General features: G+C 42.6%; 2 protein-coding genes across 6 annotated transcripts in view; one reads left to right on the top strand and one right to left on the bottom strand.

Annotated features, from left to right (window-relative positions):
* The window catches only part of LOC108099345 (tyrosine-protein kinase Fer), a 27,869-nt gene extending 5,122 nt beyond the window's left edge, over positions 1–22,747 (top strand). The window contains exons 4-14 of one of the 5 annotated variants that reach the window (XM_017202823.2): positions 16,024–16,120; positions 16,393–16,729; positions 16,789–17,067; positions 17,233–17,410; positions 17,599–17,799; positions 20,624–20,998; positions 21,066–21,279; positions 21,351–21,437; positions 21,502–21,630; positions 21,692–21,874; positions 21,938–22,747. In XM_017202823.2, coding sequence (XP_017058312.1) covers positions 16,024–16,120; positions 16,393–16,729; positions 16,789–17,067; positions 17,233–17,410; positions 17,599–17,799; positions 20,624–20,998; positions 21,066–21,279; positions 21,351–21,437; positions 21,502–21,630; positions 21,692–21,874; positions 21,938–22,089 — 2,232 coding nt within the window. In that variant the 3' untranslated portion in view covers positions 22,090–22,747. Of the gene's footprint in view, positions 1–16,023; positions 16,121–16,392; positions 16,730–16,788; positions 17,068–17,232; positions 17,411–17,595; positions 19,180–19,200; positions 20,290–20,623; positions 20,999–21,065; positions 21,280–21,350; positions 21,438–21,501; positions 21,631–21,691; positions 21,875–21,937 lie in introns of those variants that run through there. The other 4 variants (XM_017202820.2, XM_017202822.2, XM_017202824.2 and 1 more) reach the window with 4 other exon arrangements.
* On the bottom strand, positions 22,582–25,405 carry LOC108099346 (L-threonine ammonia-lyase). Its single transcript, XM_017202825.2, has 5 exons — positions 24,747–25,405; positions 24,618–24,688; positions 23,556–24,006; positions 23,191–23,483; positions 22,582–23,116 (listed from the first exon to the last, which is right to left on the bottom strand). Exons 1-5 carry the CDS (start codon positions 24,972–24,974, stop codon positions 22,762–22,764), a joined length of 1,398 nt encoding a protein of 465 aa, XP_017058314.1. The 5' UTR covers positions 24,975–25,405; the 3' UTR covers positions 22,582–22,761.

Raw genomic sequence — 25,405 nt, 5'->3', positions numbered from 1 at the left:
TGCAGACAGAGGCAAAAAAGCGAGTCGAAATTCTGGGTAAAAGACCCCGAGTGGAATGGAAGATGAGAGCCGGAGTCTTTTTCCCTCGATTCTCCGCCGACTTGGGTTTTTCTTTATTGGACTTTGACTTTGCAATATTTGCGCAATGGATTGAACGGACTGGCAGCAATAATATCAGCAGCAAAAACCTGAGTTATAGTCGAGAACTCATCGGGAAATTGTTGCTGTGTTGTTGATTTAATAAGTGTCTTGAAATGGGTCGACCAGTCGACCAGTCGACCAGTTGGTTGTGCTTTGCAGTTGGACGGCATTGATGGCGGAATCGGAATCGGTTCTATACGAGTATGGTGTTGATGGATGGAATTGCAGTATGGTGTTGATCGATTGGCATTAGATTATTGGTATTGGGAGCAGGCAAACAATCAAGTTGTTTAAGATTGAAAGAAATTGATTAAGACGATGACGTTAAGTGTCGGGCATATAGACTTAGAAAGTATTTCGATATACTCTTTCTAAATAATGATAGTTGCTTGCCCAATTAACTAATTAGTTTACTGAAACACACAGTAAAATATTGGGTCTTTTAATAGTATTTTTTATGGACTTTCGACTTGTTATTTTGCGCTATATAAAAAGAAATATGCTATTCCTTATTACCAGAACACATGGTGAGATGGAATATTTATGAAACTGTTAATAGTACCATTATTTTGCAATTACAGTGAAAACTTGCTTTAAAATGTATTCACCCATAAACAAGTTTCATTTTGCCCTTGAAATTATTTATTTTGTGGCATTTATCGACTGAAGTTACAATTATTAAATGTCTAGCAATCGAGTACTGATTGTTGTAATTGAGATTGCAAAATCATTATAGTTACTTAGCGTTCCAGGAATTATATTTTCCACTCCTGATTACTTTATTGGCGGAAGTTGTTTGTCGTCAAAGTAATAAAAAGATGCCAAATTAACTGTCGTTACAGGGGAAACTCAAGAAACGCAATCACTTAGCCCAGGCTGTCGTCAAAATATTTCGAAAAAAATTTTTGCCAAGCGAGAGTTTGGTTATTAATTGAAAACACTTAAGGGCGCCGGCCCCGCCCACCGTCGCCCACTTCCAGCTAATGGATTTGGAATTGGTTTTAATGTATCTTTGTATCTGCTGGCATGTCAAATGTACTGCACACGCCCCGCAAACGCAAAAACGCATTAGGTCTGAACTTCCGGGTGGGTTTTTCCAGCGCTTTTCCACACACATGCCAGCTTTGCTGGGGCTTCACATGCTCGTCTTCCCTCCGATTTTCCACCGCACTCCCCCCATTGTATTGATAAACCGCAGAAGGCATGCTAAAATGCCCAGAGTCGTTCTGCAGCCGAAGGAGATTCATTTCCAGCGGCTGGCATTGAAAATACTGCGGCGAATCGTACTCGTATTAATTACAATAAGTTCAATTCAAGTATCTTTATGGCAGCCAAACACGACGTCAACCAGAACAACAACAATCGCCGTCTGTGTTTTCGTCTCTGGTATTCCAGATAAGCCGATAAGATATGACTTTCAAGAGAGTGGAGTGGAAGAGGGGGTTGTGCGATGGAATGGATTGGAGCACAAACAGCCGAGTGCAGTGGCCACATCAAATGTATCTATCAAATGCACATGGCTGGAGTCGGGAGCACTTGAAGATACTTAGCGAGTGGCATGCAAAAGCCAGCGCTTGATTGAAATTCCCCATTAAACTTGGAAAATCTTGTTTGTGCCCCGGCGCCAGAGTTATTTTTTTTAACCACCCCCAAGTCCCATTGAAATGTTTTAGCGCTTCACCCCAAAACAGCCGTCCTTTTACTGAAGTCAATGGGTGCCGCACACAAAAGCCCTCGGACAAGCCATTTAATTGAGCTGCATTGACCTGTGCCCGGAGTTCTCAAGTGTCTACAAAGTTTTTCCCCAATGCATAATTGCCACACGCACGTACACCCCAAGAGAAATGTTCAAAAGTGGAAGTCTTCAAGGGAAATACACAGAAAAAACAACATTCCATTTGAAAGAAAATAATAAAAAACGAAGTCAATTGCTTATTAAAAACCCATCTTCTTTGTTTTCTTTTAATAAAAAGTCTTAGACAACACAAAAAAATGAATATATATTTTTTCCCCAATGAATTGTTTAATATTTTTAAATATTTTGGGGAGTCATAAAAATTTAAAATAAAAATTTAGCTTTTTGATAATTTATTTACACACCCACTGAGCGGTTTTAATTTCTCGTTTGATGTTAACACGAAAAACCTTATACAAGTTGTCTTTTCCCACCGTGAACATGCGTATAAATTTGCCTAAATTAAGCTAATGCAAAACTAAAGTTGGAAACTGACTTTGGGTAATCTCGACCAACTTAAACAATGCGATACGGTCGGACTATCATGTGGCAGCCTGTGGGAAACAGTATCGCAGCACTTGATAAATGGATAAATGGAGTCCCGAATCTGAGCCAAGTACAGGGTCGCAAATGCGCCTCGTACCATTTCTGGGCATAAATTCTCGATGTCTTGATCCCTAAATGCTATGCACATAAAATGCCAAAACAACTTAACAGTTTGCCGTCTGCGTGGGGGTTTGTTTTGGGGAGTTGAAAATGGGCAGCTGGAACTGGAATGGGTGAGCTACAAAAGTTTCTTGACATTGCGACAAAAGCTGCACAAATTGCAGGCTGGCAGACACACAAGACACACATGCTGTTGCTCGACGCGGGGACAACTTGTAGATACTTTTGTATCTGTTTATCTGCTAGTCGCTGCCATAAGTTTTCCCGGCCTGAAAAAGCCCAGTGATTCCGAAGTTGTGCAGCTGCGAACGGCTAAACTCGGCCGAACTGCACGCAGCGTTAAAATTAGAGCCGATATTTGTTGACAACAAACATGGGGCAAAGTTTGTTTTCCACTCGCTGCAAGGGGGCGGCATTGAATAACGATTCGATTTTTCGGGGGTAACTCCGCGGAGTTGTTAAAAAGGAAACTTGTGGTCGCCGGACGACGTCATGTCGTGCGTCTGGCGTCGAGCGCCCGGGGTTGGTTTACCCAACTCCCAACAATCATGAGGGGGTTGCCAGCATAATTGCCACATAATGGTCCCGACTTTGGCGCCACTCCGAAGTGCCCTGGGCTCCAGTTCCGGCTGCAGTCCGCTGCTGACTCATCTGCCGCCCCGGCAAGTTGCAACTTTCGTTTTTGGCCAGGGCCCGCTGTTTGCGGAACTATTAACCAGCCATCCAGCCGCATCGACAAAGTCTGGGCGACATAAATGCACTGGTCGTATGATTGCACAGGGAGAAAGTGCAACCCAAAAATTCGGAATCAATTTCCGAGAAAAAAGCAGAATCTTCTTAAAAGAAGTATGCTATAGAAATAATACAGAAAAAATATAAATAAATACCTTGGTCTGAGGTATAAATCCAGTTTTCTTTAGAAAAATATTTAAAAACCCATTCCTCAATTGAATTTAAAACCCTTTTCTCCCTCTGATTGTTATCCCATTTCCCAGATTTTGTGTGAAAAGCGTGTTTGCCAAACTCAAAGTCTCTTCGGCGGCCCTGATGATGATTACTTCCGCCAAACAGTGACATTTTCCACGTGGCAAAGCTTTTCCCTCGCTTAATGCAATCGGGCATTCGACTGGAGAAATCTGTTTGCAAACTCTTTGTCTGCCGGAAAATAAAAACCATTACGATGTGGGACATCGGAAATAAAGCTAAATTCTTCAATGGAAGGTTATAACCTTGAATTGCGATGACATCCATAAATTTTCTGCCAAATAAATAAAGTCTTTTTTATAAAGTTTCATTCAGTTTCCATTAGTTTGTTAAAACCTGAAAATTATATGTAAATTTGCATTAAAATACTTGGCTGGCTTTCTCGTTTTTCGGTTTCTGATTTATTTGCCTCGTTATTGGCTTTCGTCTTAATTCATTCCCCGTTTAATGAGAATTGTTGTTGTCGAAATAATCATTAATTATGTTTGTTGATTCTGCCGGCCTGCTGGATTCGCGGCTTTTGTAGTTTCTTGTTTATGGGCGAAGGTGCGGTATCATATCAGTCTGCTATTATTTTTTCCCCATTACTTTTCCTTCGAGGGAGGGTCGCCCCTGGGTCTGCCCAATTCGCCCACGCCTTCATTTGATCTGAACACATCGGCAGCAGCAGAACCAGCAGCCGAATTGTTTACTTATTAACGAAACGCAGGAAAAAAAGAGAAGAAAACATGTTTATTTATAAACAAAAATATCTGGTGTGTGCTAAATGACGACAAATTATAGCTATTTCATTGCCGCTAATTTTCTGAAGAAATGAATACGTATATCAAAATGGGGGACTTCACCTTTTCGCCCCTGACAAAAACACTGCACGTGCCTTTTTTAATTTCGGGAAGTCCAATGTGGTGGCAAATTGAGTTAAGCCTGTTGGACAACCGCAAAAATGGCCAAAATAAAGGGAAAACGAAAAAGTTGTGCAACGCATGGGGGGAGGGTTACTGATCCAGTGGTCTGGGGTCGAGTGACAGAAGGATGGACGGCTCCACATTGTGCAATGTCAAGCATCAGGGTTGACGGACGGACCAACTGAATGGCAGGCGGACAGGACTTCAGCCAGGATGAGTTCCGTTCCATTCCGGACGCCTACAAAGCATAAAAGTCAACGGTTCCACACGCCGACTCCTGGCTGAAATTCTAATAGAGCCCGAAAATGTCAACAAGCCACAGTGGTCCAACTGGAGAGGGAATGGGGTAAAAAATAAATTTGCATTATGTTCACAATAAAGGAAATTATTATTCAGACAAGGTCTGGAGTTCAGAAAAATAACATTGACGTGATTTGCTCACCAGAATTTTCATCTTTTGCATTTTTCACCCAAAATTTTTTAATACTTTTGACGATAAAAGTTCAAAAAGTGGTCTAAGTATGGAATGTCATACCTCGTTGAGCTCGTAATTGGATCCTCTATCAAAAAACATATTTTTTTTATTTGTTTTCAAAATTTGACCTCCTATCAAAATTACAAAATTTGTCCAAAAAAATATTTTTTTCTGAATTAACTAAAAAGTGATTAGGATCGATTTATTAGGTTATTAGATGTAAATTGCATTGATGCTTTTAGCTGTGAAACGTTTTTTGACCAAGTTCCTATACAAAAACCCATAAAAACATGTATTTTCCCTTGCTTGATACACAAAGTAAACATGTTCACAACAGCTTAAATTTAAATTGCCCATCCCAACTGGGTTTCCCATAGCTCCCCAACTACTGTGTCCTGGCCAGTTGTTACATCCTCGCACTCCCACAGTCTGCGGGCAATTTGTAGCAGCCCCCGAAAACGCAGTCAAGTGCCAACGAAATTCGCCCATGTCATGTTGGTGTAGCCCCATGTCCATGGTTACAGCCTGGCCCTTAACTCGTTGGCTTTTGGTTAGCCCAGACACAGGGCCCAGACTTATGGCCACATTTGCTCGGATGCACAAAAACCGGTGAATTTTCATTTATGGATGTGAGCGAATGCATTGAAAATCACTCGGCAGAGATTCAAGTTGCTAAACCGATTTTGATTAAACTAATGGTGGCCGTAAATCAGAGCCACACCAGCCGAACGGCGGCGGCGGCTTTAATCAAATTTAGTGTTTGGTGGTGGTTAAATAGCTAACTGAAAACCTAACAATTAAATTGGCACGACCGTAATAGTGGGCATTTTATGCCGCATAGACAGACACCAATCCCCAAATGGGCAAAGTTATGCGGAAAAGGAATGGGGTTGTCTGCAAAAGTCTGGTGTCTAGAGAGTCCTGGGCTCTGATAATGGGTACGCCGCCGCCATTAACAGAACGCATTATTGTTCGTAATTTTCTGTCAAACTGTTGGGTAAAAGCAATTTTGCGGAACGTTCGTTCTGTGGGTCTGCCGTTCGGCGCAATCAACAAAACTCCAGTCGAAGACACGCCCCCAGAAACGTCGTCGGCATTTTCCTCGGAAACGCATTCAGATTTTTTCACGTTCCTTCGGACGGGATCCTCCCCACTCGGTGCCAAACAATCCTCCCCTTTGCTAATTTGCAGTGCCTTGGTAATATTTTTTGGATTTTTACGATGCCGAAACCAGCAAGATGTTGTCGGATGGTTTGGATGTTGACGTTTGCCGTCTGCCGCTGGCGTTTTACTCTCGCCTTGCACATTGCTCATACGCAGCGTTGGCTTCGCCGAAATGAGAATGTAGAGAAAATAGTGGAAAATTGAAATTCAACAAGAGATAAAGGCCTGCGATGGGGGAGGCGGGGTTGTGTGTTGACTGTGTCTGCGTTAATTCGGTTTTGCTAATTTGGACTGGCGCCAAATTGAAAATAAAAACTTTAAAAGCTCAGAAAAAATACACCGATGGCCAGATACAGTAAACAATCGATAATACGGCTAATTAAGGTGTTTTTCCCGTCAGGTGGGGGAAATAAAAAGGTGGAAAATAGCCAAAGAGAAGTGATAGCTTTTTTATGGCGAACCAAAAGTTAATTAATTGAATTGAGCTCTCATATATTTCTGTTCTGTAGAAAGATTTTAAATCATTTTATTTTTTTAAAGACTACCAACAGATTAATAACTGTAGCAGCTAGGGGTAATATAAATATTGGGCACATTTTTAAAAGAATCGTTGTGTTCTTTTTCTTCTATATTAAATTTAATGCTTTTCTGGTCTTTTGACTTTTTCTTTAACTTTCTGTCAGTCGGAAAATTTTCTTGTTTTCCCTTCGCGCAAAAGTGAAATTTATGTTCTCAGTTGCTGCTAATTTATGTTGCACAAAAATGTTGCCAGCTAAATAAATAATATTGTTTGCCATCAAATATAGGAAATTACGTAGCCGCCGCGTGTGCCGCCAAAAATGATTTTTTTCGCTTAAGTGCAATGGGAAATGCGACAGCTGCAGCTCGAAAATTAATACGCGAACGATTGTGTTTGATTTTCCTCAAAACATTCACCAAGCTGCTGTAGGCGAAACAAAAATAATGAATTTGCGAAGAGATTTTATAGGCTGCCCACTAAAAATAAAAATGGCGCAGTGCAGCCATGACTCAATGTGGCATGCCCGAATTTTGCAACGGGGAATCGAGAGCTTAGCCCCGCTGGGTGGGGCACTTTCATCAGCCACCGCCACCACTGCTGCCACCACTGGAAGCCGCAAAAGTGTGGGCATAGGTCATGTGCTAAGAGACCCTGGTAAATCAATCGATTCCCTTTCGAAAAAGCCACCTTGAAAGACCGCTTGCCATTGGGGCAAGGGTGAACAAAAGGACAACAAAAGTCTGTTGTTTGTGCTCATTAAAATGTACTTGAACAACCAGTCAAGTGTTGGTCGTACACGCAATCGAAAGAGGTTGGTTTTTGCTAAGACAAAGAAGGTGGATGCTAGGGCAGGAAACCCTAAGGTAACACAAAATACAGCCAAGAGTTAAGAGAAAAGCCAAGCAAAAACTGCACAGAGAGCAAATCACTTGAACCCAAATGCGGTTACCCGAAAATTCCCATTTTAAATGCAATTGGGGTCATTGGAGCACACTTTGCGATGTGTTAATTGATGAATGTGCTAATTCACAAATTGAAAGTGCGAAAGTTACGTGAGGCCAAAATATGATGAAATATGAGAAGTGAGTCAACTTAAACGCTTCAAATAAGTGGAACGGAAAGCGTGTAAAAATAACTTCTAAGCGAAGCGAAGAGAACAAGAAAGCCTAGTAATTGAAGCCATTTAAAAAGTGTTTAAAAAAGTCGTCAACTTTACTACCAAATGAATGCAAGTAATTAGTCTTAAGATGTTTACATTTTAGTAAGACAGAGGAAAAGTTTCGTGATCAATTATAAACTAAAACCAAAATAGAAAATGAAAGCTGTCTAAAAATAACTTAACTGTTATCCTTGTACACAATTAATAAACTTTAATAATCTTTTGCAAACTGTTTAAATTATCTACCATTGTGGAGCAGCCCTCGAATTCGCCCAACTCCATATGAATATGATATTTTTTGCTCTTTTGGGCCGCACCCCTTTAATTGTTTGTCTTGCGATTACTTTGGTAATTAAAACCGACTTAATGGTGTACGACAAACGGAAAGGAGGAGGCCAAGCTATATAAGTATAACACCAATACGACATTGAACTCTGGCCGCGGTACTTGAACGCTTTGAGCTCTTTTGGCCCACCCTCCCCAAAATCCACAAATTGGTCAAGGCGAGTGTTTGAACTCGACTTGGAAAAAATCGAAAGATATACGATATAGACGAAATAGTGACAAAGTGCCACTAGAAACCGAACGGAGAGACCGCACACAACGCTAGCGATTATTTATGGGCCAAAAGAGACAAAAAGCGGGCTGTGTCAATGGCCAAAAGCCAGCAGTGGTGGCCACCAGTGAAGCAGGGAAACGTGCCAAAAACTGTGGCCATAATAACAGTTGTATCGCCTGCTAATTTTCAGCTAAGGTCACAAGAAATGGGCTTTAGTACTTGTTTGGGTATTTCTCTCCTCCCAAAATCACAAAATCAGGCGGCAACTGGGGTTTCCATGCGCCACTTGTTTTATTTTTCTTTTTCTGTTTTTTGTTCACTGGCAAAGTGATGTTGATTGTCAGCTGAACTTGTTTCGCTTGCGGATTTACCATGCGCCACATCCGCATCCGTGTCACCAGCGTCAGCGTGTCGGGACGAGCAGAAAGTGGAGCAGAAAACCTGAAAACACAACCTGCTTGCCACTCTCATAAAAAATGAAGAGGAAAGGCAAAAAAAAAAAAAAAAAACATAAAATAAGCAAGCATTACAAACAAACTGCGAGTGAGCCAAGAAAAAGAAGTCCGGCGTGTGTTTATTTCTGGTTCTCAACAGCGTGCATCTTCTGCTGGCCGTTTCGCAAATGCTTAATTGAAGAGATTTGGAGTCAATTATTGCGAAAGAGAAATTCTTAAGCGAAAACTTTCGAGCGTGAAAGTCGACTTTGTCTAATTTGTGCTGGAAAGCCGCCAAGCCGACTCTGATCCGGCAAATGATTATGATTTGCAGTGCATTTTGGCATTGCATTAACACTAATAACAGGAAAATTGCCTGATAAATGGGAACACGCCCACAGTAACACTAGCCTTTGCAGAGAGAGAAAAAATGTGTCATAAACGGAGAGCTTATTTAACTTTACAATGGATGGAGACTAATGTAATATTCAACTGCCACTTAACTTCTTAATTTTCCATTTGAGTCGTATAGTTTCTTTGCGTGCACGCAACTCAATAACAATCTCGTAATTGCCATCTAAATGAAACCAATTGCAAAGGCAAAGACAAATCAGTGTATCAATGGGGAGCTTTCGTCTGAGCGGCTCCTAATTGGCAATTTACGTAATGAGGCTTTGATTATCAGGTAATTACGGCGGGAAGTGGAGCAGTATGCAAGAAAGTTTGATGACGTTAATGCGATAGACATATATAATATATGATGTATAGGTATGCAGGTATTGTATACATTTATTTCCGATAAACCGGTTAATGCGCACTTGTCTCGAAAAGGTTCTCCCCACTTAGTATATTCAAAAGAATTCGTTTTAATTTGCGCTCACCGTAATCGCAAAAGCAACGCAAAGTTGATCGCCCTCGCTCCAACTGGTACGAGAAATGCCAAAAAAAAAAAAGAAAACAAAAAACAATAGCGAAGCTGGCCAAAATGAGATGGAAAGAAAAGAAAAGGAAGGAATGGCTCTAACAAGGCCATAAACAATTAAAAGAAGTGACAGACTATGTATGACAATAAATACTAGAAACATCAGTGGAAGCAGCAGTGGCGACGTCAAGCTCACGTAGTTGCTGTGATTTTTATCTCGTGTGTGAATTTCATTTCGCTCCGTTCCCCACTAACTTTTCCAGACTTCAGACTTCAGACTTCAGCCTTTGCCAACCAATCTTTTCCGCGAATTTGCGGGGGAATGCTGATCCCTGGCAACTGGCAAATAAAGAAAAAATCACCGCGAAGGTGGCGCTTGTTTCGTTTGAACTTTTCCCTATACGTATACTCACTCGCATAGATGGAGATATTATGGCCATTGCCCGGTTTTGGTCTTGACCAATTTGGCTAATGGTACCGGCTCAGAAGTTACGCTTATTGAATACTAATTTGTTTACTCGGTTTCGAGGCGGAAAACAAGAGCGTTTCCGCGGATCGTTCGAGTGTTAACAGCCACAAAATCAACTGTTATTTTCGGGGTCCCTTCTTAAGACCATAAATCCATGGCTTAAGTCCCTCGATCCAAAAAGAGCCTTCCGTTCGTCTCAAATTGCACCAGTTCTAATTTGAGTTGCGGCCTAGCCAGGCGCAATAAAAATTAAGTTGCCGTCGCGAACGGAGCGCGTTAAAAAGGTTTTCTAACACGCCAGCAGGCAACGAACTGTCTGCTAACCCTTTTTTCTCTTTTTTTCTCTTTTTTTTTTTTGTTTTATTATTATTTTGCCTGGCCGACTGGCTGCGCCTTTATCTCATTATAATCTACGCGCATGTGCGGCACATTCGTATCTTTTCAGTCAATTTCAAGTACCCTCTGCCCCCAGATGCAGGCCGAGAAGATCGGGCTGGCTTGAACAAACAGCCAGCAGCAGCTAAAGGGCACTGAAAAAAAATTGTTTTAAATTTTAAAATATTTACAAGATATTCGAAAAAATGCTAACAAAATATAGTATCATCAAGCTCACTTTTGAATGCAGTTATATTAATAGTTTAATAATAGTTTATTCTCTCTTTTCTTCTTAAAGTTCCCCAATTCAATTTCCCCATTTAATTAGTTTATCTCGTATTATTCTTCTTATCCTCATAACTCCTTTTCTCCCAGTGCAGTCTGAGAAACTGAGACGGGTAAGAGGGGCGAAAGAGTCAACGGCAAACAAGCGCAGACAACGTTTGTCGGTCAAAATCAAAATCAGCCCCAGCCTTTGTTCCTTTAATTCCGAGAATCGTGGACCAGTTATGAAACAAGTCTGCAACATGCACAGCAACCAACCAGCCAACCAACCAACCAACCAAGCAACCAATACAGGGCCAAAAGAGAGTTACGGCCAGCGAGCGACGGAGCTGAGAAAACAATAAAGAACCCAACCCGAGGGCTAAAAACGTATTGGGCCCGAATCTGGACTTTGGTTGGGAGGATGGGGATGTATATGGAGTATATGAGGACTTGAGAGGGGAAAGGGCAGAGGGAATGGGGATTGGGGAATGGAAATGGGGGATGGGGAATGGGGAGCCACCGAGTGCTTCGTCTCGTTAGCTGCGCCTGCGCGCCGAGGAGGAAAATACTTTATGGATCGAAGACAGAGTCGGGGCTTTTGTACCTGCCACTTGGCTCCGGGCAGCGCTGCAACTGCAACTTAATTTCTTGGTCGGCGGTGCTGCGAGTACTTCATCATGTTTGGGGGAGCAGTAAAAATAAATTAACAAAAGCCAGTCGGGCAGCCACGTTCATTCAGCCATTCACCACCGCCACTTCCCGACTGGTCTAGCTGCCCAATATGAGACGTAATAACTTGGCCGAGAGGAAAGCCGTGCGAACCGAACCGAACCGCACTGAGCCTGCTCCCTTGACATCAAATGCGCAGCTGGGCCTGCTGTGGATCAAGATCAGGCAGTGGCCGATGCACTGCAAGGATTCGGGGGCTCAAATGCTTTAATTCAATGCTAAGCAGAAGAGATAACAAGAACTCATATTCCAGAAGTTGCAACTTTGCCAATTTCATCCCGATTCCAAAGTGGCATACCTTTAACCGTATCTAATCATATTTTTAAGCGATGTGTATTCAAATTTTTTAATTCAGTGAAGGTCGATTTTTTTACCCCTATTCAGTCCGGTTTTTCCAAGTTTCCGAAAAGTATCGAAAAGTATTCCCCAAAAGTATCTTCCTGATCCCATAACTTCATATGATTTCAAACTCTGAACTTTTGTTTTTGAATTCTTGAAAGAACGGAATCTATTTTATCGTTTGTAAAAAAAGTATACTTTTCGACATATTTTAGTCATTTATTTTAGTTTCCCAAGGCTTGCAAAAGGGTTAACACAGTGTTAAAACAACTTGTTGCCTGGCTCTTAAAGTTTTCGCTTGCTCCCTGCAACGATCGCAGCCACAGGATTTCGGATGGGAGCGGCGTGTGTGTATCTGTTTGTATGCAAAACAAGTTGCAAGCGACACGTAGGTGGCTTTGAATATTGAAAAGTCGTTCTGCAGCCTCTCCTGCGGCGATTGAGACCTCCCGGTTCGCCAATGGCGGTGGCAGCAGATTCAGGCCCCGAAAACGAAAGACTCAAGCGACGAACTTGCTCGCGGCAATTGGCCAATTCGAAGACACTTTCACTGCGATCGCCGATTTAGCCATTCTATTCTTTTGTCTGCTCGTTTTTTTCCTCTTCCGTCGACGACGACACTCGACTGAAATAGAAAGTGCTGGCAACGGCAACGGCAAAGGCAAAAGCGTCGACATCATTTGCAGATACAATTTAAATTCGGACCTTTTCGTCATGCTTCTTTCACTTGGCATGCATGCAAATTTGTGCAAAATGTAAAACTCGGACAGACAGCAATAAAAACTTGGCAAATATTGTTCACGAAGCGGCCAACGAAAGTGAAGTTATTGCGTGGCATTATGCGACTAATTTCTGAATTGTTGATTCAGTGGAATCGACAGAAGCCAAACGGGCTAACAGAGCGATTACAGTTAAAGCCATCAAAACGGGTTGCTCGTTAATATTGGCGTGTCCATTGTTGGCCAGGCGGGGGGTTCATTGACCAGGAAAAGAGCGAAGGCAAAGGCTTTGGCACGAACCCCGATTAAAGCCACAACGAGTCTGGGCGGCTCATTCCCATTGGGGAAATGGATAGAAATCCCTGGTCCAAGGAGGAAACTCGTGTATTGACCAACGGTCATAAATTTGCATAATTCACAATTGCATTGGCTAAACGGCATCGTTTAAACGATCCCAAAATGTTGTTTCATAAAACATCATTATTATTGTCAACGCTGTCAGCACTTATGCAACATCTTGTGGGGCGCCGCCGTCAGTTTTTATTTATTGAAAAACTCCCGGACAACCGGCTGCATTGATTTTTCCCCCTCCCCCTTCCTCTCCCATCGACCACAACAAAGGAAATTCCCAAGCGCGTGTGGCTTTTCTTATCGTTTTATTTCCCCGACTTTTTTGTCACAGCTGCCGCCACGCCGTTTCATATTCAAATCTGCCGACCAAGAAAAACTCTCACGCGCTGACAAATATCAAAAAAATGAAAAAAAAAAAAAAAAACAGAGACACAAATGCAACTCCGTCTAGGGCTTAGCTTTGGACTTGTTTTCCATATTTTTTTTCCTCTCTCGGGTTTCTTGGCGCGGTTTATTTTTATTGCATCACGATTCCGCAATACATTTGACAAATTTATTTTGATTAGAGGCAATTTCTTTGGAAGTGTAGACATGAATTGAATTTCGCTTGATTGAGTTGTGCTTTTTTATTGTTATAACTCGTATGACTGGTGGCGTACACTACACGAATGTTGTATATATCATATAAAATTTCATAGAAGATTCAAACAAGTGGAAAATATAATAATCAATCATGCCAAAAACCGTTAAGTATTAAATGTGCGAAATTATAAAGAAAAGGCCAAATGAATACTAAACAATGACGTGTTTGACAATGAAAATATAGCGGACATATTTTGGCAATGTCAAAATCTTTGAAGATGTCATCTTTTGATATGTCATAAAAAGCTCTTTTGAGCAAAGGCATTAATCTCAATCTTGAGTCACAGACGTCTTGCAGCTCATTCAAATTTCATTTAAATTTAAATAATATTAGGGGAGAATTTTCCGCTTAATTTGATGTCCGATATAAACGCTTGCCAAAGCATACAGAAATCGGAGGCAGAGGCAGAAAATCGGATCGGAAAGCAAACAGAACAGAAAGAACAAGCTGATTAATGCAAAACGTGGCAGCTGGCACCACTTGTCACAGATTCCATTAGGTCATCGCCGCATTTACATATAGATTCGGCATTTTTAAACTCTGCGTTGTCGCGAGCTAGAAGATCAGCGAGCATCTAATCAAATTCAAATTCAAATTCGGATTCGTTGTCGAATTCAGCGGAGGAAATTGCGTGAGAAAACCGAGAAAGTTTCGCTGGCTGAGTGCAGGTGGCGGATTAGCAACTTTCCTCGGATTTCGGATTCGGATTCACTGGCTACGCTGTTCTTTCCACAAAAAAAAAGAGTAAAAAAGTTGAACGAAAAAAATTGGCAATCATTTGTGTGTGAGGCGAGATCCGGCCGGCGGGCAAAGGGGTTACCACAAACCGAAATGCTATTGACTGTTTAGCCGCCGAGCGGTAAGAAAAATACGGCGCGCATGACCCACTTTCGAGCCATGTTTATTTCTTTTACTTGTGCTCGCTCTGTCGCTCTCTCTTTCTAAACAACTTTTTAGGCAAATTAGCAGCTGCAAAGGCATTGAAAGTTGCTTAACCACTTGCCGAAAAAAAACACACAAAACCAACAAGAACAAACCCAACCAGAACCTTACAGAATTGGTTATTACGTAGCCCAGCGCAATAGCAACAAGTTGTCTAGATTGCAGCCAATTTCAGTTCAAGATAACTCTCGAGAAACACTCTCGACAACACTTTCAATGCCAAATCGGCTAACTGGGTCAGCAATTTATATGTGCGGGCTATCGAATTGATTTTCGCTCTCCTCGCTATTTTCTACAGATTTTCATTGGCTCGGGTTCTCAAGCCGCCTTGTCCGATCATTCAATTAGTTAAGTCGTCTTTTTCTCCGCCGGTCTTTTCCGCGTTTAGTCCGCTAAAGTGCAAAACTGTCTGCAATTAATATGCACAGTCGACTGAACAACAGCAACATCAACAGCGAGCGGCTCAAGTTGCAGGCTAAACTGGTAACCATGGATAAATTCTGTCAAATTGTTGGTAATAAAATTATATGAATGCAATCCATCTTAAGGTTTCATTTGCTCATACAAAAATATAAAAAATATATAAGTATGAAATTAATTACTTCAACAATAGAATCAATAAATTATGGTAAACTATGCAAATTCAATCATTTTATGGTTTCGGTTTACTAGTTTTTATTTTTGAAAACTAATATATGGCATTAATTATTCCAATTTATTTTATGAACTTTAAATATGCAAAACTTTGTGTATCGACTTCCTGATTGATTTTAAAACGCTTTAAGCCAGTAATGAAAATGAAAGGAATATGTTTTGAAGCTGTTTAGCATATTTAAACAATTTTGAGTCATTTATAAATATTATGCCTCACCCACTGTAGGCAGCATCAACTGCATTATGTCCATGCCACCTTAACTCAGCAACTTTGCAGCTGCTTGACTAACTGCACTTGGCTGCCATTAGTTTGTGGCTTTGGCTTAGCATTGGATTTGGTTGCCCCAAGCTAAAGTCTCAGTCCTCTGTCCTCGGCAACAAAGTCACTGTTGATTTTGTTGACACACGCTAACGGATGCTGGGATGTTGGCTCAGCTGCATAATGCAATGCAATCCTTTTGGCCAGTCACTTATCAGTCATTTGTGAAGCCGCCGTTTTCAGTTTTTCAGCTTTTCAGTGTTTTGTGTTTGTTGGCTTTGCGGTGGGACGTGTACCTTGCATAATGGACAAACGTGAGAAAATGTTTTGCGAAGAAAGTGTGAGAGATACTCAATGGAGCAGATAGGTGTCGATGGAATCGAATTTGGAGGGGGGGACCGCAGTAGTTACCATTATGCGACTGCTCGCAAGTGGAGCACAGTGCGCGACAAAAGACGAACACGTATTAAAGCCGGCGGTAATAATGATGTAATGAGCCCTGATTTTTTTTATTTGGAAAGTGCCCTGCCCCAATGATCGAGGCACACGTGTGCTGACCGCATTGAAAGCCCCAAACTAAACCAAAAACCCGCTTCTTTCTGGCCATTTCAGCTCACCGATGAGGTGGTTCGCAAGAAAGCCGAATACCAAAAACATTTGGAGGGCTACAAGGCGCTGCGCACGCGCTTCGAGGAGCACTACATAAAGGGTGAGTAAAGGGATCCTTGATATGAGAATCCATACGAAAAATAACATTATAAAAAAAAAAATTATAAAAGATTTCAATAAATATTGATGAATTACAGTACAAGGCACTATTATAGTAAATGTTACCAATTTAACCATACAATCAAAAGTTGTGCATTGTTGTATTCCACAATTAAGTCCGTGGAAATACCATAATTATTTTTGCATTTTGAAAATCTGAATTTTCGATTTATTTATCTAAGTTTTAATGTAATAATCCTTTATATTTTTTAGCACCCAGTCGCAGTGGCCGCAAGTTGGACGATGTGCGCGACAAATATCAGAAGGCCTGCCGCAAGTTGCACCTCACCCACAACGAGTACGTTCTTTCCATCACAGAAGCCATTGAAGTGGAGAAGGACTTCCGCACTGTGCTGCTGCCAGGATTACTGGAGCATCAGCAGTCCGTCCAGGAGAGCTTCATTCTGCTGTGGCGCAACATCCTGCAGGAGGCAGCTCAGTACGGCGATCTTACCGCCGACAAATACAAGGAGATACAGAAGCGCATCGACACTGTGATAGGCGGCATCAATCCTGCCGAGGAGTACGGCGAATTCACCGAGAAACACAAGTGAGCATTACTGATTTATTATGTTTATAAAGATACTGATCAGTAAACTATTTCCCCAGAACAACACCCACAACCCCGCTGCTCTTCCAGTTCGATGAAACGCTCATTGAGGACATACCCGGCAAACTACAGTCAAGCACCTTGACGGTGGACAACCTCACGGTTGACTGGTTGAGGAATCGCCTCCAGGAATTAGAGGGAGCCGTCAAGGAATGCCAGGAGAAGCAGCTGAAGATGATCGAGCATGTGAATGGTGGTTCTCCGGTGGCCAATGGCAGCATTATTTCCAATGGCAGCAACACATCCAATGGCATTCAGTCCAACAAGGATAGTCAGTGGTAAGTAAGCTTTTAACTTTAAAATAAATTGTGAAAAATTCAAGAAAGTTATAGAACATCTCAGTTGATAGCAAACAATTGCTTATATTGTTTTCCATACAAGATAATAAACAAATGTTGTACTTTAAACCTTACTCAACTTTTCTTTTAATCTCCCTTAATCAGTCGCCAATCAAAGGACCTAAATGCACTGCGCTGCCAGGAGAAACAGAAGCAGAAGCTGGTGGACATGATCAAGTGTGCTCTGAACGAGGTGGGATGCGAGGAGCTGCCCTCCGGATGCGATGATCACCTGACCCTCGAGCAGAACTTCATCGAGAACGGCTACAACAACGAGCAGCAGGTCAGTGGAACTCTTCACCTCATTCAAATAGGTTCTGGTTAAACGTAAGAAGTAGCTGGTGATGGTCTAACTAATCTAATCTCGTGTGATGAAACCATTTCTTTCTCTCTGGATGCTGCCCTTTGTCCATCCCTCGAACACATCACCACTTACCCATGAAAACATTCCGAAACCTAACCCACTAGCAGAGGTCCAACTCCACCAGTTCACCAGGTCTGGGCATCATGAACGAGCTGATGCGACGCGGCGGGGTGCTGACCCTTCTGCGGGGAAGGGGGAGGCACTTCAAGCGGAAGAGCACCCCGCAACCGACGACGCCGATGACGAGATCGCGGCAGGGACGCTTCAACAAGATGCAGCCGCGCTCACAGAGCCTGGGATCCTTGTCGGTAATTAGGGACGGGATTGGGAACGGGGAGGGGAATCCCCGCAGTCCTGCACGCTATGAGCCCATTACTAACCGGCGATTGCGCCAGGCAGCCAGTGTTCACTACCTGGGCGAGGAGATCGCCACTAGATCCTCGATCCCGCCCGATCTGCCGCCCCTGCACCGCACCCAGTGTTCCATGTTGTGTTTGGGCGAGGACGAGGAGCCTGCCGCCGTTGTTGTCCTCGCCTCGCCCGCCCCGCTCACCCAGCTAACCGCCGCTGTCCTTACTAACACCAATAACAACCACATCTACGCGGATCTGGAGCTGGACAGGAAGGCGGTGAGTCCACCCAGTCCGGAGAGCGAGGATGAAGTGCCAGATAAAAAGGAAATCCAAATAGAAATAAACAGGGTAGCTCCGCAAAACTCCATCGATGCTCATCTGGACAAGATCGATGAGATCAATCGGGTTTTGGATGATCGTCTGAAGAGGAGTCTGCAACCCAGTGATGACCTAAATGCCATTGAAAGTGCAGAGGAGAATCACATACAAACCAGGAAGCTAACCAAAGATCCCGATAGCCACACCAAACGCAGCTCCAGTTCGAGTTCGGAGTGCCGATCCTCCAAGGACATGGGTCATTCCAAGAAACGATCGCTCTCCTTCACCCAGAAGTCCATCAGCAACATCTTCAGCAACCTCAAGGAGTTCTCCAAGAGTCCGCTCGTGCGGATGACCAAGAATCACACCCTAAATGAGGAGGAGAACGCGGAGAGGCCTCCTCACAACCAACAGCATTCCAGCAGCAGTGATTGCCCCACGAACAGTAGCACTTCCAGCAGTCATCACAGCAATAACAATAATAACAATAACAACAACAACTCGAGCAGCAATAGCAATCACAGTGCCTCCCAGTCGACGATCATCACGAGCACGATCACCACAACCATAACGACCACAACGACCACGACGCCGTCCAAGGAAAACTCAAGACTGAAATTCAAGGTGCCCAAGATCCAGAAGAAGTCGAAGGCCATCCGCAACACATTCCGCTCCAAGTTGCTCAACTTCCAGCTGAAGCGATCCAAGCCGTGCAAACAGTGCACTAAAAGGAGGCGCATCCATCCCAGCAAGAGTGTCTTCGACTTTGCCCGGGAATTCGAGGCGGATCTCCCGGAAGGATCCACTGGGGAAGAGCAATTCTGTAACTGCCCGTCGGTTACCCAGAAAACCGCAAAGCCAACCGTCCAAATTTCCGGCCACAAGGATCAGCCATTCGAATCCAGTTCCGGGGAGCTGGATGAGAACGAGGATCAGGATAACGACGAGGACAGTGGCAGTGACGATGTGCTCAGCATGAAGGATCACTGCTACTGTGTGCCCAGCCTGGCGGCCAGTGTGAGTTCCCCGTCTCCGAATCCGAATCCGCATCCGTAACCGTATCAGTAGCTGATCCGTATCAGAATCAGTATTCGTATCCGTATCCGAGAGAAAACTGCACCCACCGCATCGAGAGTATCTAAGCCAACTGGGCGCCACATGACGCCACCTCACTGATCCGAAAATCCGCACTGCATCGCATCGAATCGCATTGCTTGCCCCTTCAGTTTGCATGTTTGATTGATTGTGCATGTTTCTCACTCACGTTCAACTTTGAAGAGCATGTGGGGAAGAGCTTTTTATAGAGCAATCCCGAAATAAAACACAGGGTGGCCTTAGCCACAATCCACAAGTGGGGTATGACGGCTAGTCGGTCTGTCCTGATTTGAATATTTATTTCAGGAATAAATCACATACAAAACAATAAAACATTTGTAGTTTAGTACATTAAATCCTTTACTTTCGATTAAAGCAAAACCTTAGGTAGAAATCGTATAATATTTAAGTACAGTATAAGAATGTGAAAGATTTATTTTGGTTTTAAAACAATACACCTCATAGCCAATCAACTAGGAATAAAATAGGAATTAAATGGGTTATATAATTATTTTTTTATTTTTTTTATCTAAAGGGTATAGGAATCTCCCCCAGATTTCCTCACCCTTTCAATTGCTAAAATTACTTGTGCGTGCCAGCGAAAAAGAGCGAAAGTAGTCGAAAGCCAAGAGACAAGTTCAGCGGAGAGCACAAGCCCATTATATACTTTAGTTCTCACCGATCGGGCGAGCTGTTTGGATAGCGACCAGCAGTCGCCATTAATCTAGTCCATTGAAATGTTTGGCGTCTGTTTGGCCAGTGAAAAGTTGGAGATCTATCACATTTGTATCCGGCAGAACGCGTGACTATTTCGGAATCGGAATCGGTTTCTGCAGTGAGACAATTGCGCAAGTTTAAGTACATAGTTGTTTTAGAGCATCTGGAATCCACAATTCCATCATGAGCAGCACGGCTTCCGGACAGAGTAGCAACTACGCCGGAGCCGAGAATGGGGGAATTTTCGAGACAATTGTCTTCACCGGTCGCCCAATTCCGCCGGCCAGAAAAAAGCGGCCCAAATCGAAAGTGTTTGTGAGTCACACATGGGGCACAACCTTGAACGTAGATCCATATTTTTCCCATCAAGTAACAGCATCTATTTCTGATTTAAAACGCCTTCTGCTTGCAGTATTTAATTATATTTAATTTGCGTGTATATAAATGTGGTGCCGAAGCTACTGCAATTTCGTCAGAGGCAATTGCACCCACGCATTTCCGCCGGCTGTTTGGAAATGTGGAAATGGCGTGTTAACCGATTCTCAGCTAATTTATTTATTATTTTCCTTACTTTTTCTGCTCTGCATGCTTTCACTAATCTCTCGGCTAAGAGGGGATATAGATTTGGCTAATTGTCTGGATCTTGCAGATATCACTGTCCACGAATCGACCGCTTTACGAGGAGGAATGGTTCCACGGTGTTTTGCCCCGTGAAGAGGTTGTACGACTTCTGAATAATGATGGCGACTTCCTGGTCCGCGAAACGATTCGAAACGAGGAGAGCCAGATAGTGCTGAGTGTCTGCTGGAATGGCCACAAACACTTCATCGTCCAGACCACCGGCGAGGGTAACTTCCGGTTCGAGGGTCCTCCGTTTGCCAGCATTCAGGAGCTGATAATGCACCAGTATCACTCCGAACTTCCGGTGACTGTGAAATCCGGAGCCATTCTACGGCGACCCGTCTGCCGCGAACGCTGGGAGCTGAGCAACGATGATGTGGTGCTTCTCGAGAGGATTGGCAGGGTAATCTACCAGTTCTTTAATACGTATTTTAAATTACTTTATAACTATGAAACATTTCTGATTTTAGGGCAACTTTGGTGATGTCTACAAGGCCAAACTAAAGTCCACCAAGCTCGATGTGGCTGTCAAAACCTGCCGTATGACTTTGCCAGATGAACAGAAGCGCAAATTCCTGCAGGAGGGACGCATCCTTAAGCAATATGACCATCCTAATATCGTCAAACTAATTGGCATTTGTGTGCAGAAGCAGCCCATCATGATTGTCATGGAATTGGTGCTGGGTGAGCTCAGAGCACAATATTAATAAATTACTTCTTATTGAGTTTAAATGTGATTATACTCGATATTTCAGGTGGTTCCCTACTAACTTATTTGCGTAAGAACTCCAATGGCCTCACCAATCGCCAACAAATGGGAATGTGCAGAGATGCGGCAGCGGGTTAGTTTACTTAAAACCTTATTTAATATGTATTTAATTAACAAAGAATAATAAATTTTTTAAGGCATGCGGTACTTGGAGTCCAAGAACTGCATACATCGCGATCTGGCGGCTCGTAATTGCCTGGTTGACCTGGAACACAGTGTAAAGATCTCCGATTTTGGAATGTCACGCGAAGAAGAGGAGTACATAGGTACAAAAAACTATCTTAAATAATGAAAAAACTATAACTAATGAGGAATTTATTGAAATAGTTTCCGATGGCATGAAGCAAATACCTGTGAAGTGGACTGCTCCGGAGGCCCTCAACTTTGGAAAGTACACCTCTCTGTGCGATGTGTGGTCCTATGGCATTCTGATGTGGGAGATCTTCTCCAAGGGCGATACTCCCTACTCCGGAATGAGCAATTCAAGGGCTAGAGAGCGCATCGATACGGGTAAGCTCTAGATTTATATATACATTATTCCAAGTAATGTTAATATTTAAATTATTCTTAAAGGATATCGCATGCCTACTCCAGAAAACACGCCAGCTGAGATGTACCGACTGATGCTGAAGTGCTGGGCCGCCGATGCCGAATCCCGGCCGCATTTCGACGAGATCTACAACGTGGTGGACGCCCTGATCCTCCGCCTGGACAACAGCCACTGAGAGTGGCTCGAACTGCAGCCGGAACTCAATGGGAACCTATGTTAGCATACTCAATGTAGTTTTAGTCAGCGCTTTTAAAGTACGTCACGTCCGAGGACTTCAACAACGAGATGCCTGTATTTATGAAATAGCATATAGCATATAGCATACACTATACATTTTACCACATAAACGATATTTATATAGAGACATATATATTTTCTAGCCATGTAAATGTAAATTTCGATATATACCGTACTGTACTGTGTGTGTTTGTCTGACTGAGCGTATGTAATGAATCCTTAATGTGCCAAAAACCGCAAGAAGATCTTAAACCGAAAAACAAACAAAATAGCAAAAAAAATCAAATAAAAAAAAAACAGAATTGATATTGTGTGACTGCTTGAAGAATCGCTTCGTAGGCTAAGCTCATGAATTTATACACTTAGTTGTTTGTGTTTTAGTTCTCAAACAGAGAAGCATAATTTGTTAATTAAGCAATCCCTACGTTCGTCAATTTGTGTTTAGACTTTGTATTTTATGTATATTTATTTACACCTAATTTACATTTCTACTTCGACTACGATTATGTTTACACTTATACAACTAAGCTCTAAGTTAAAGCTTTAGGTTCTGCTGCGCTGCTGAAGTGAATAAATCATATGTGTACTATATACTATATACAGGAGTTATCTACGATTCGGCGGGATCGTTGGTGAGGGCCAGTGGAACGTCGGAGAACTGAACCTTCGAGTAGAACTTCTTCAGCTCGTTCTTCAGCTCCAAACTGTGGCTCCAGTCGACGGTTTCGCAAATGACTTTCACTTCCACAGTGTAGACATCCCTCAGCCAGGCTCTCTCGTGCATAATATCCTTGATGGAGACTCCTATCCGAACCAGCAGGGCACACAGATCGTTGATTCCACCGGGACGATCGCTGACCTCCACATTGAACTTGACCAGACGACCCACGGCGGCCAATCCTCGCTCCAAACAGCGTCCAAAAACTGTGGTGTCTATGTTTCCTCCACACAGCAAAACCACAACTCTAAAAGGAAAATAAATTTAATATTTATAAAATACATTCCCTCTTAATTTATTTCAAATATTTATACTACTCACTTCTTTCCCTTGAGTTCATCGAGGTGTCCTGCCAAAATAGCAGCCAAACCTGCACCACCAGCTCCTTCCACCACACATTTCTCCTCCTCAACTAATCGAAGGATGGCCACGGCAATCCACTCCTCCGAAACGACCACCATGCGATCAATTAGTGGCACTGCTGTGGCATAGGCATTATAGCCAACTTTGGGAACGGCCAAACCATCAGCCAAAGTATTTTTAATGGGAGTGTGGATGGGTCCATTGTTTTCCATGGCACGAGTGAAGCTGGCACATTTCTCCGATTCCACACCCTGAAAAAAATATAATATATAATTAATATATAAATAATTATTTCGTTCTAAAATCAAATCAAGTATGCTCACAATTATCTTGGTTTTGGGGGACAATGCCTTCACAGCAGTGGCTACCCCGGCAATCAGTCCACCTCCTCCAACTGGTACCACCACAGCATCCGGTTCCGGGACCTGTTCGAGTATTTCCAGTCCAATGGTTCCCTGGCCAGCCATAATATGTGGATGATCGTAGCCATTCACATACAGTAGACCCTCCTCGCGGGACATTCGCATGGCCAGGGACTTGGCCTCGCCCATGTCGTTTCCATCGACAATTACCCTGGCCTTGTAGTTCCTGCACTTCTGGATCTTCATAATGGGAGCAGCCTTGGGCATCACCACGGTGACTGGGATATTGAGTTTCCAGCCATGGTAGCACAAACCCTGGGCGTGATTTCCCAGGGAGGCACTGATGACTCCGGTTCGCTTCTGCTCCTCGGTTAATGATAGCAAAGCATAGCGTGCGCCACGCTCCTTGAAGCTGTCAAAATTGTGAATTGGGTATATCAGTCACATGCCACTCACAAAATCAAAAATCAATTAGCAACAGCTATTAATTTGAGTCAATCGATCCTTATCTGCCAATTAAAGCCTATCTTATCGGATCTCTGACTTTTATGTGTAGCCAAAATTTATCACCAAAATTTTGTCGTAATAATAGAAGTGCGTTGTACTCAATTCAATTGAGATGGTTGAAGTATCAACAAACAGAGGCTGAAAAATGATAGTCGAACTTCGGTCTAATGCAAATCTAAACGAATTCCTCTTATCAAATTACGGAAAATGACACTCCCAGACAATATTCATAGTATACGCAATGATTAATAAATGCAAAACGAATCAGATTATTATAAACAATAATAAACCCGAAATTGCACTTCGGACCTATATGCACTTCAAAAAACACAAAACAATATATATAATTAATTAAGAGCATTTAAAATAGACTATATACCTATTGGATTGATAGCTAATCTAATTCATGTATTCACCGACCAATTTATATAATTTCTTAATTTGTCTTAAAAAAAACTCTTTCATTCTGATATTACATTTAAAAACACATTAAACTTGGTGTTATTTTTATCTCACCTGCCTGTGTATTGCAGGAAATCCTTTTTCAAATACAAGTCCATGCCATACAGATCGGATGATGTGGATTTCTGTGAATCACATTCCTTATAGAATATATTCCAATACACGAATTATAAAGATATCTACCGGACAAGGGGTTCTCTCCACTCCGCCGCGAATGAGAAATGCAGCCGAGGTGACATCGTGGAAGGATATACGTTGTGGTTTTTCTGGATCGCAGAAGGGATCCACGATTTCCTCAACGCCTCCAGAAACATGTCTGGGTCTCTTGAGGGCTTCCAACTTTCCATTGACCGCTTTTGCAGGCGAACCATTTGGTTCCTTGGGTGTTTCCGTCTTCACTGACTGGGACATTGCAATATAAACTCGTTCTAGGACCTCCGTCGATAACTGCTCGCTGAATACTGCTAAATGCGACAATAATCGGAACTGGTATATATAGGCAAATGGATGGGGAGACTCTATATTGGGTCGTAAATACGGCACCTTTGCGTTCAATTGCCGGCTGGTCACTTTTATGGGGCCTGGCCTGACGACTAACTGATAAGAAGGCTCTGCCAATCGCAAACGAAACAATAACAACGATAACGATTCGTTGATACTCGTTTTCCCTTTTTTTTTTTGGCAACATCAATGGTGAAACAAGGGGATTTTGTATATCGAATGCGGGTCAAAAGCGATAAGAAGTTTACAGAATAATCCTTAATCTCCAGTGGAAATATTTGAAAATCTTGGAAAATTTTCAAGAACGTCTAGTCTGAAAACCAGACCAATTGTAAACCATG

The sequence above is a fragment of the Drosophila ficusphila genome, unplaced genomic scaffold, assembly GCF_018152265.1.
Source record: "Drosophila ficusphila isolate 14025-0441.05 unplaced genomic scaffold, ASM1815226v1 contig_791, whole genome shotgun sequence".
Lineage (NCBI taxonomy): Eukaryota > Metazoa > Arthropoda > Insecta > Diptera > Drosophilidae > Drosophila > Drosophila ficusphila.
Note: the sequence above shows the minus strand (reverse complement) of the source record. Positions and strands in the feature narration are given on the sequence as shown.